Source organism: Schistocerca piceifrons, chromosome X (assembly GCF_021461385.2).
Source record: "Schistocerca piceifrons isolate TAMUIC-IGC-003096 chromosome X, iqSchPice1.1, whole genome shotgun sequence".
In the NCBI taxonomy this organism is placed as follows: Eukaryota; Metazoa; Arthropoda; class Insecta; order Orthoptera; family Acrididae; genus Schistocerca; species Schistocerca piceifrons.
Genome location: NC_060149.1, coordinates 2,302,054 through 2,314,635, shown reverse-complemented (window position 1 = coordinate 2,314,635; position 12,582 = coordinate 2,302,054). Strand labels below are relative to the sequence as shown.

General features: G+C 39.3%; 1 protein-coding gene across 1 annotated transcript in view; it reads left to right on the top strand.

Moving 5' to 3' along the window:
• LOC124721371 (src substrate cortactin) overlaps positions 1-12,582 on the top strand; it is a 135,403-nt gene that overhangs the window by 111,230 nt on the left and 11,591 nt on the right. Inside the window, exon 10 of the mRNA XM_047246304.1 lies at positions 3,723-3,984. Coding sequence (XP_047102260.1) covers positions 3,723-3,984 — 262 coding nt within the window. The remainder of the gene's footprint in view (positions 1-3,722; positions 3,985-12,582) is intronic.

Sequence of the window (12,582 nt, the reverse complement as noted above, 5' to 3'; positions counted from 1 at the left end):
AGTCAGGATCTGTCTTGAATTTGTGTGTGGCTGTCCTTTCTTCTGCTGAAAGGTTAGAGTCTTTAGGGAGGGACCTGGTGATCAATGGCGAGGCCAAGTGGGAGATAAGGAATTCCTGGAAGATGACCGGGGTGTGATTAGGTGGGAGGGAGGGTTCACTGTTGGATGGATATGAACTGGGAGAGGCAAAGTTTTATTTTGGGATTAGGTTAGTAACAAAGAAATGTGTCCACTGCAGGGATCAGGAGGAAGAAAGTAGGTCTTTGACAAGCCCAGCTTGGTTAAACTTGGGTGTGGGGCTGAAGCTGAGGCATTTCAATAGAAGTGAAACTTCTCTAGAATTGATGTTTTTTGTGCAGAGGTTAAAAACAGTGTTTCAAGTTTGTTTCAGTTCTGGATTTCATGATATGTTGTGAGGAAGGTTTGAAGGATGTAGCAAACTGAAAACGTCAGCTAGGCAGAGTCTGGATGCTGTGAGGGATGGACAAGGAGGTCTACTGTGGGTAGGATGGGTTTTGGTGAGTATTTATGCTCCATCGTGGGAGTAGGACGTCAACAGGTTGGACAATATATGGAGGTAGCCTTAGTGCTCTTCCAGGTGTTGGAGGCAAAGGGTTTCAATTTTGGAGATACGGTGTACGTAGTTCGAATTGCGCAGTAATGTAAACATCGCACTTGTGGGAAAGAAAGTCAGGTCATTTGTTTTTACTCTATTCGATATGTACGTTATTCAAACAACAATATGTGGTCAGAGAAAGGAAAGAAATGTTGATTACTGAATAAATATAACAGAGGAAATGTTAAAAAATGTCCAGTTGATGGACTACGAAAAGTGTGGGAAACCATCACTCGGTGAAACACCTCTTCATTTTAGAGCACATTGTGCAAAGTTTGCACGAAATACGAAATGAAATGACATGGGGATATACAGAGTTTAAAGTGCCATGACATCTACCACATTGCTTTCGAAATTAACGTCTCGTGCAGGACTATTAATTTTTAGAACTGTATATATTTTCCTTTTGGAAATTCGTTCAAGGGGAGCATTTCTTCTTGTAATTACATTTTTTTACTGTCAATATTTACATTTAGGTATCATGTTATTACATTCCTTCTGAAGATGCCCATAAAGATTATAAGTTCTATTAGAGTATTGATTATTTCTAAAAATTTATGTTTATATTCGGATGTATTGCTTGAAATATTGTATTACAAATATACAAATAAAAAAAGGAATAAGAATTAAACTAATGTTAATGTCTGCAAGAGTAGTATCAGTGACATAAATGAGCTCGGGACTACACAACAGGTATCTGCATGTCGGTTTGTACTGCAATTGTCTCACGCATCCTCTGGCCTGCATCACCTCCAGTTGCTTGGGTGCAGATTTCATCAAACTGAATGGTACAGCAAGGGGTTAAGGAACAGTATCTGCACTGTGTTTTAGCTAGGAAAGGGACATGTTTCTGAACTTATGCAGATAGATGGAGCAGGGGTGTGTTTGGGTTGAGATTGTGCTAGGAAAACATGAAACGACGCAGGAAGTGGACAAATGGAAACATTATGTGGCTGTAAGGGGGACTGAATAACAGAGCCTGAGTTTGGAGAGTGAAAAGAATGGAAGAAATTGTGCTAAGACCAATAGGATGGTTCTGAGATGTGAGGGTGTTTGATCCTGCATAAGTTATTGTCATTCACTGGAAAGAAAAGGAGAGGTAGGTGGATTCAGACAGATGAAATGTAGTTACTTGTTGCTAGGCTAGTGTTTTAACTGTGATACAGTTTGTAAAATAACGTGTGTCACAGTCAAAATGGTCATAACTGGTGCTACTGAATGTTAAAAAAGGCACGCGTGATCCCAGTGGTTGGTGCCAGTTAAGATTGTGGGTGATAAAGGCAAGAGGGAAAGATGTGGATTGATAGTACAAGAGAGACAAAGTAGATGTAAATCATGAGACAGTAACTAAGGACAGACAACACAGGGTTTACAATGGAAGAGAACCACTAGGTGGTATAAATGTAGTGAGGAGGAGTCTGGCAGAATGTAAATCTTTAGGAGCAAGGGAGACCACTCACCAAATAGCGGAAGCCTCGAGTCATCGTCAGGCACACACTAAAAAGAAGGAGAATTGCTAGCTTTCAGAATAAATCCTTTGTCGAGCTAGAGAACAAATATTCATGTATTTTGGCGGATGGAGAAGGATTTTTTTTTTTTTGGAGGGGGGGGGGGAGGCTGGGGTCAGAGACAGAGGTTGCAGGGGGGGGGGGGGGGGGGGGGCTTGCTAGAAATGCAGGATGGAGGGGTGGCAGGTGCAAGAGTTAGACACGTGATACACAGGTACCGGGGCTGGTGGGGTGCAGCGCACAATGGAGGTGATGTGGAGATATGGATTGAGCAGTGTTGAAGGGACAGGCGAAGGGGAAACATTTGGGTGGTGGGTGAGGGGCAATGGGTTAACAACAATTGAGGCCAGAAGGGTTGTGGGAGTGAAGGATGTGTTGCAAGGATAACTCCCATTTGCGTAGTTCAGAAAAACTGTCTGTGGGTGGAAGTATCCAGATGGACAAGCCTGTGAAGCAGTCATTGAACTTGAGCACGTTGTGCTCAGCTGCAAGATGTGCCAATCGGTGGTCAACTTTGTTCTCGGCAACAGTCGGCAGGGGCCATTTATTCTGGTGGTGGTGGTTGGTTGGTTGTCACACCGACGTAGAAAGCTGTGCCGTGATTGCAGCAGAGCTGATCTATGACATGGCTGTTTTCTCAGATGGCCCTGCCTCTACTGGGATACGATATGTCTGTAACAGGACTGGAGTAAGAAATGCTGGGTAGGTGGACTTGGCAGGTCTTGCACCTGGGTCTTCCACGGGGAAATAATCCCTGTGGGAAGGTGTCGGTAGTGAGAGTGGCTTAGGGTTGGACCAAGATGTTGTGTAGGTTGAATGGACAATGGAATACCACTTTAGGAATGAAGGGAATGATTTTAGGTAGTACGTCCCTCATTTCTGGACATGATAATAGACAATCAAAGGCCTGGTGAAGTATATGATTCAGTTTTTCCAGTTTAGGGTGATATTGGGTGATGAGGGGGTGACTCGTTTGTAACAGAGTCTTTAGGATGGTGGGAGGATTAGGGGATGTGAAGATATGGCAAGGGAGATCATTTTGTGTGTCTGTGAAAACCCTCAACATGAATAACAGGTGCACCTATTTGATATGAAGGGAGTGCAGTTTAGATTATGAAATATTATCCGACATCATTATATAAAATATTCTTTTATCTTGACTGAAGGTGTGAAAACACCTGTGTTCATCATCTGTGGCATCAAAAAATTTTTGGACAAATATCTGTGGATAATGTATGAGCAAATATTTTCTGGATTAATGTGGTTGATTTTATGTAATGTTGTTACATGTTAGTGGTAACAACTATATGCAGTTTTTGCAGGACACATTGTTTCAAGGTTAATGTTTTTGCTCAAGCATATATTAACAGCATCACTATACACAAGACTGGACTAAATATCTAGGTGCCCGAAACAGATAGTGATATGGCAGAGGGCTGAAATTTTTTGAATATTATTGTAATTACGGATCAAGTGAAATTTTAGTGTTATTTCACTCAGAAATTTACTTTGTAAGTTTTTTATCAATAAGTGTACTTTTAATGCATGTAAATATCAAAGGGATATGTATTAAATTAAAGCTGTTTATATTTCATCAGCTGGTGACTCCCTCAGTACATCACGGACAAGAAGAAGAAGAAATTGCAGAACCACCTGACAAAGTCAGCCCACCTACACCAACAGTCATGACTACACAGAACCCACTAATTTCAGAGCCAGCAGTCACAAACCAGAGCACAGTTGCTGATGAACAGCTGCTACCACCTACAATAGAAGATAATCTGCAATCAGAAAATACTGCATTATATGAAGTAGAAGATACTGGCTATACTGCAGTAGCATTGTATGACTATCAAGCAGGTATTTAAATATGTATATATACAAATATTTTTAATTTGTTACTGTGTCTACAAAAGTAGCAAGACGGAACACAACAAACAAGATCAGTGTGATTGCTTTCATGTTATATCACCCATTTGACACTTCCCAAATACCTAGGACTGCATGATTTATCAGCAGATGATGCATGCAGAGCACAAGGTGTCTTTTGTAGTTGTAGGTGGTTATTTTATCAGTACCTGTGGTTTTCAAGTGTCCACTGAGATCTTTTGACATTGCACCCAATGTGCCATGAATAACTGGGACCAGTTTTTCTCCATAGTTGTGATGTCCAATAGACTGTATTTTAGTTTTTGTTAAGTCCGAAGTCCCGCAGTAGTCTATTATTGTTATTCTCTCTTCCTTCTTTCTTTGTTATGACCAGTTAAAGAGTGCATTTGACCTTGTTAGCTTAGTCTGACAGATTCTGTTTCTTCTCCTCTTCCCAAAATCTCTTCGTGGATTTGGTGGATTGTTTCTTGCATTCCTTTGGTCGTGATTTTCCACATTCTCTGAGGGTATCTTCTGTGGCATTCCTGTCTTGCTTAAGTTCTTGTAACTAAGTGATTTTTACCTTCTTTTAGCTTAATATATTAAGTAGTTTTTTTTTTATTAATCTAGTGTTGTCTGATCTGGAAATGTGGCCTTAAAACTTCAAGTGTCATCTATGTATTGTATCAGCGAACTGTTCTACTGCTCTTTATTGGTCTGTAGTTTTTCTTATAATCCATATGTTATTTTTATTAATGGGACCATACATTTTCATAAGAATATTTCTCTCTACCTTTGACATTTCATCAATTTTTGAATGACCAAGAGATGTAGTTTCTGAGGTATGTAATGCTTAAGGCATGACGTCTATCTTGTAATGCAGACGTTTCACAGTACCAGACATTACTCATTTATTGTAGTGACTCCATGTTATTCTGTACACTTTCTGGAGTTTGGTGGCTCTTTGTAAATTGACTTTACTGTCTCACCAAAGACATACAATGATTTGACCAAGATATTTAAAAGAGGACACACATGAAATTACTCCATATTTCATTTGTAGTGGGAATCATCAGACATTTTTATGTAAATTTTCCTTCAAATAAGTCTTCTCATATGATATTTGGAGGTCTGTCTTTGCTTCTGTTTTGTGTAACTTCTCTATGGCCTATATTGTTTCCTTGGTAATCATAGTGAAGTTAGCTAGATTGTCAGCAACAACTAGGACCTTCTCTTTGATTCTCTGACCCAAGGTCCTGATGTTGATACCCTTGATTTCTTTCCCCCATTCTCTAATAACTTTGTCTCATACAATGTTAAAAAGAAGCTGGGAGATGCCATCTGCTTGTTGAACTCCTGTATGTACTTGTGAGAGTGTGGCAGATTAATTCTCTAGCTTTCCTGTACACTCTGAGCTCTTCTGAAGTGTCCAAAACAGTTTGTCTATCAACACAGTCATATGCCTTCTTAAAGCCCACAAATGTGACATATGTGTTGATAGTTCGATGTGTCCTTAGTGTTGTTTTTGGACACCAAATCTGCTCATTTCATGATCTATCTTTTCTGAAGCCTGCTTTATACTGAGCAATCAAATGATCTGTTTGCTGTGCTACTATGTTTAAGAGAGCTTTGGATAGAACCTTGTCTGTAACTGACAGAGTCTCTGGAGTTGTTGGGGTCTGCCCTACCACCTTTTTATGTAACAGATGTAAATAACTGTTATAACTTCAAGTTGAACAAATATATTTCAAGGAAGACACAATACATGAAAGTCACAGATCAAGTAAACAGAGTAAGACGTGTTTACACTTTAACAGTCAAATCATAACTGAGTCTGAGTCTAGCGGCCGCTGGCTGGCTGGCCGCATAGGCGGTGCTGCTGCTGCTGCTGCTGCTGCTGTTGCTGCATGGCTGGCGGACAGCGCCGCATGTAGAGGACACGCGTAACTGCGCGGCGGCAGTTTGAAAGATCGGCGAGTCACAACAATAACTTTCTTCAGGCCTATGGAATCATTTGTTTTCCATATTTCAATTAAGAGTACATAAATTCTTCTTATGAGGTCATCTCCTCCTATTTTTAACATTTCTGCAAATATGCCATCCTCTCGTGCCACTTTGTTATTTTTAAGTGCTTTAGTTCTCTCTTACTTCTTGAATTTTTTGGGGATGAGAGTCTAGGTTTGGTGCAGGCTTCTGAAAACGCAAACTTTCCACTGGTGGATCACAGTTCAGTAAATTTTGAAAATAACCAGCTGGTATCATGCAGTTCCCTTTATTTTTTATCCCTGGTTTTCCATTAATTACGCGGAAACACAATTTTGGAGGGTTTATACCCAAATAAATCCTCATGACATGTCTTGTAGAAATTTCATGCATTGTTTTTCTGGATATCCTGCTCTATCTCTATAAGCTTGCTTTTGTTCCAGGCACATTTTTCTGCAGTGAATTGTTTTTTATGTTGATTTTTATACCTTGAGGAAGGACTCCCCCCTTTCAACTGTTTGATTCCATTCCAGTGATCCAATGCTTTGATTCACCTATTGACAGCTTCATTGCTTGTCACTCATGTTCATGTTTCCTGGGTGGTGGTCTTAATTTCATGGTTGATGTTTGTAATGTTTTGTGGAGGTCCGGCCACACCTTGAGGTCTTCATTTTGCATGTCATGAGTGGAAGCTTCGGTGTTCATCAGGCAGTTTGTATTAAGCTTTGGAAATCATTCACCTTAGGTCTGGATCTGTTTGGTAGGAACATGATTTTGATTTGTGTTAAATAGTTACCTGAATCAGTGACTTCCTTCTGTACTTAGACATTATGAAACTCATGCATGTTGTTGTGGTCTGATGTCCAAAGACTGGTTGATGCAGCTCTCTGTGTCACTCTGTCCCATACAAGTCTCTTCATGTCCTAATAACTACTGCAACCTACATCCTTTTGAATCTGCTTACTGTATTCATCTCCCTCTACAATATTTGCCTCCCACACTTCCCCCAATACTAAATTGGTGATCCTTGGTGCCTTAGAATATGTGTTATCAACTGATCCTTTCTTTTAGTTGGATGGTGTCCCAAAATCTATTCAGTACCTCCTTATTAATTACATGATCTACCCATTTAACCTTCAGCATTCTTCTGTTGTACCACATTTCAAAAAATTCTATTCTCTTCTTGTCAGAACTGATTATCCTCCAGAAAAATACTGTCAGAAAAGACTTCCTAACACTTGTATATTGTATATTTGATGCTAACAAATTTATGTTCTGCAGAAACACTTTTCTTGCTATTACCAGTCTATATTTTACTGCCCAAATAGCAAAACTCATCTACTACTTTAAGTGGCTCATTTCCTAGTCTAATTTCCATAGCTTTGCCTGATTTGATTTGACTGCATTCCAGTACCCTTGTTTTACTTTTGGTAATGTTCATCATATATCCTCCTTTCAGGGCACTGTCAATCCATTCAACTGCTCCTCCAAGTCCTTTGCTTTCTCTACAAATTCCAACACTTTTATTTCTACTCCCTGAACTTTAATTTCTCCTCCCATTTTTTTCTTTGATTTCCTTTACTGTTGGATCAATGTACAGATTGAATAACAGCAATGATAGGCTACAACCCTGTCTTACTCCCTTCTCAACCACTGCTTCCCTTTCATGTCACTAAACTCTCATAACTGCCATCTGGTTTCTGTGCAGGCTGTAAATAGCCTTTCACTCCCTGTATTTAACTCTGCTACATTCAGAATTTCAAAGAATGTATTCCAGTCGACATTATCGAAAGCTTTCTCCAACTCTACAAATGCTATAAACATAGGTTTGCCTTTCCTCAGCCTGTCTTATAAGAGAAGTCATAGGGTCAGTATTGCCTCATGTGTTCCTACATTTCTACGAAATCCAAACTGATCTTCCCCGAGATTGACTTTATCAGTTTTTCCATTCTTCTGTAAAGAATTTTTTTGCAACCATGACTTATTAAACTGATAGTTTGGTAATATTCTCACATGTCAGAAACAGCTTTCTTTAGAATTGGATTTATTACATTCTTCTTGAAGTCTGAGAGTATTTTGCTTGTCTAATACATATTGAACACCAGATGCAATGGTTTTGGCTCTCTCAAGAAGATTAGTAGTTGTGACGGAATGTAATCTAGACCAGGAGCCTTGTTTTGAATTAAGTCTTTCAGTACTCTGTCAAATTCTTCTCACAGTATTATATCCCCCATCTCATCTTCATCTACATCCTCTTACCTTTCTATAATATTGCCTTCAAGTTCATTTCCTTTCTATGGTCCCTCTATGTACTCCTTTCGCCTTTCAGCTTTCCCTCCTTTGTTTAGTACTGGTTTTCCATTTGAGCTCTTGATATTCATAGAGCTGCTTCTCTTTTCTTCAAAGGCCTCTTTAATTTTTTCTGTAGGAAGTAGCTATCTTTCCGCTAGTGATATATGCTTCTATATCCGTGCATCCTCTGGCCATTCTTTCTTAGTCATTTTGCACTTCCTGTGAATTTCATTTTTTAGATCTTTGTATTGCCTTTCACCTGCTTCATCAATTAAATTCAGTATCTCCTGTGATATCCAAGAATCTCTACTAGGCCATGTATTTTTACCTATTTCATTCTCTGCTGCCTTCAATATTTCATCTCTCAAAGCTACCCATTTGTTTTCTGCTGTATTCCTTTCTCTTGTTGTAGTCAGTCATTGCCTAAAGCTCTCTCTGAATCTCTCGACAACTTCTGTTTGTTTCAACTTATACAGGTCTTATGTCCTTAATTTCCTACCTCTTTGCAGTTTCTTCAGCTTTAAGCTGCAGTTACTAACCAATAAATTGTGGTCTGAGTCCACATCTGCCCCTGGAAATGTCTTGCAGTTTAAAATCTTATTACGAAATCTGTGTACTATCATTATATGATCAATCTGAAACTTTCTGGGGTCCCTTCCATGTATACACACTTCTTTCACTACACTTAAACCAACTGTTAGTGATGATTCTGTGCAGCTTTCTCCTTCATTCCTTTCCCCAGTCTGTATTCACCTACCGATTTTTTTTTCTCTCTTCCTTATCCTACTATTGAATACCAGCCCCAGCCACAATTAAATTTTCCTCTAACCAAACTATCTGAATAACTTCTTTTACCTCATCATACATTCTTTCCATCTCTTCATCTTCTGCAGAGCTAGTTGACATATAAAATTGTACTATTGTGGTGAATGTTGACTTTGTGTCCATCTTGGCTACAATAATCCATTCACAACACTGTTCATAGTAGCTTACCCACTTTACTATTTTATTATTCATTATTAGACCTACTCCTGCATTACCACTATTTGATTTTTGTATTTATTGCCCTGTTCTCACCTAACCAGAAGACCTGGTCCTCATGCCATCAACCTTTGCTAATATCCACCATGTCTAACTTAAATTTTCTGGTCTACTTGCCCAGTTAAGGAATCTAACATCTCGTGCTCTGATCCATAGAATTCCAGTTTTGTTTATCCTGATGATGACATCCTCTGGAGTAGTCCCCACCCAGACATCCAAATGGGGGACTATTTTACCTCTCGAATATTTTACCCAAGAGGATTCTATCATCATTTAACCATACAGTAGAGCTGCATGCCCTCAGAACAAATTACATCTGTAGTTTCCCCTTGCCTTCAGCCATTTTCAGTACTGGTTGCACACTTTTACTTGGCCCCTGAGTGGAAAATGGTGGGGGCAGAAGCTTGTGAACAACTCTTAACACGTTGGGTGCTGAGAAAAGCCCCACCTCCTCCGCTCAGAGCAGCCAGCTTTGGATTGATGCAGCCCAGAAGTGACACAAAAGTTGTGGGCAAATTGCTAGAAGGATAGGGTACAGCCTTTTTGCTCATTTTTGTAAATAATATTAATAATCGCTACACACAACACTCCACACTCCACATGGATCAACACAATATTCACAATGGTTAGATATTGTTACAATACACAGTACTGTTATGTAGCCAGTGTTAGCAATGATTGTAACAGGGTGTGTATGACCCGGGACAACCGGGAAATCCAGGAAAAACCCGGGAATTTTTTCATCCAGGAGAAAACTGGGAAAAACCCGGGAATTTTTTAGAATTCCGGGAATTTTCCATTGTTTTTGTTTGCAGTCAAATTTTTATAATTTTGACTGGTAAAAACCGATACTCTAACAAAGGATATTACTGTATCCCACTACTACAGAATAATACTGCAGCAATAAAACATGAATGAGAGAAAAAACGAAAATAAAACTTCAATTGCAAAGGAAATACGCCATATACAGCGACAAAACATAGTGCTCATACAAGCATCTGCCAACAGCAAAATGTGTCAAAGGCTTTATGAAGACTATGCAATGCTTCGTAACAACAAATTGCCTCCGATGAGTGTGACGTCACAACTGTTTACATTAGATTCATTTTAGCAGTAACGAGCGGGATCATGTGCATGTGCAGCTTAGTAGTACCTTCTCCCGCTTCAGGCTACAGAAATGTGACTGTTGGCTGTGTAAGCAGTCGCAGCAAGCAGGTAGATGCTACCGGGAAAAATTTTACTGGAGCGCCCAAGTTGCCAGATTCATGTGTGCGCAGCAGGCCCAGATCTAGGAGGAGGGGGCCGGGGGGGGGGGGGGGGGGGGAGGGGGGGCAAAGTTCATATTCTTGAGGGAAGAGACCTTGTTTCACAAAGCGATTAGCATCCAGCACATGTTAGTCTATTCATTATTCATATGACTTTGAAATGCATTCCTGTCGGTTTTTTTAAATTTTTGAACACATTCTAAGTTGATTTCTGAATGAATCGTAAGTTGATCTGTGAATGTGTGCATAGTGTACATGATGTCTCTGTCAGGGGAATCCTCGTCGCATGTAGAAACAAACTTTCCTACAGACAAAAGGGGCTATACAAGCTGAGCGGATTAAGGCCGAACGGATGAATGACAACCGCTGTCTAATTGTGTGGTTGATTGGGTTTGCGAATGATGAGTGTTGTTATAATTACTTCCGACATCCATAGATTCAGACTACAGGAGTGGAAATAAACGAATAACAGGTAAGATATATTACGTATTACCTTCTCGGTGTATCCAAGAAAATGAAATTTTGACAGAAAATATTTGGTCAGATCACTATACTAGTAAGCGCCAGTTTGTACAGTCCCCGGCTAGCAGCCGCATTAAGTTCTATTCTGGAAGAAGCACAGAAAACGCGTTGTACAAACATGTAACAATGCCTGACTGGAGAATAATCGCAGGATAACTAAACCAGTGATTCCAGAGTTAGTGATGTTAAACTGCAAATAAGCTTTGACATTGGTAGGAATAGTGACAGAATTAGTGATGACAAGACTGTTTGTTAGAAAGAGGAAGGAGGAGAAACGGGTACATCACACAAATTATGGAACAATATGACGATTCCAAGTTTGTATAAAAATTTCATACTACTACTTTTTGATTTTGTTTTATCTAACAGACAGTGCAAAATAGACATAATCAGATCGGGAAACCACACCAGTCTTGGGTCCTATTTGTATTAACAGCTTTCTCAGTATTAGACAATGACATTTCAACTTTTCATGTAGCAAAACGTTTGAAGAACTTTGAGGTAATAGATTCTTTCGCAGAAAGGAAAGCACACCATGTAAAGCTGTAGCTCGATTAGAGAGCAAAATTCTAGGAGCTAAGGATTGAAGAAATGTGTATTGTCTTGCTTGTCTCATGTCTTTACTGGGTTTATGTATCCTATATTTAATTTTTTGTCACACAAAGCAGCAAGTTGTTAAGTGATAGGGAATAAAGAGTGCAAATTTTCTGAAGAGTTCTTTTTTTTTAAAAAAAAAAAAAGAGGGACAGGGTGTCCAACCGGCCAACTGTAAGCAGGAGAGGCACCACAGGACGTTTTAATTTCCACTGTTCTAAATATGATTTGATGGCATCCATTACAAAATATACATGTTTCAATTCCACAGAGCGAAGTACAGTGACGTGTGATAAAATAATGCTGTGTGACGAGGCGAGGCACTGCACTTTGGCACACTTACAACCAAATAACACGTGTTACATTTCCTCAAACACATGTTTTATGCATCAAACTCTTCAGAAAGACGTGCGCTACAAAATGAACATATTTTTGGAAATTCTTTCTTTCTTTCTCTGAGTTACAGTGGGGAAGTGAGTAGTCTCCACGTGATCCGTGTTTACATTTAGTGATTTTGCTGTTTCCTCTTCATTTACTGCTCTCACGTCAAATGAAAACAAAACAGATTTCTGTGACTGGGAGCTATCAAGTGAATTAAAATACATTCACATAATTACGGAAGGCTAAAATGTGTTACTGGTTGCAGATTTTATTTTATTTCCACCTTTCTGACAGTCGAGCATTAATTGCCTTGCAGAACAATGAAGTCATTTTTGTCGGTTTGCTGAAGAAATTTTCTTTTATTAATCTTTTCCGCTGAGGCAGACAATATATTTGAAACAAAGTTTTTAATTCTACACACTGTTCGCTGCATTTCAAGTGCATGTTTTCAACTTCTAGCACGTATGGCATTATGCCATAATAAAGAACCAAACATGAGATAACACAGTAC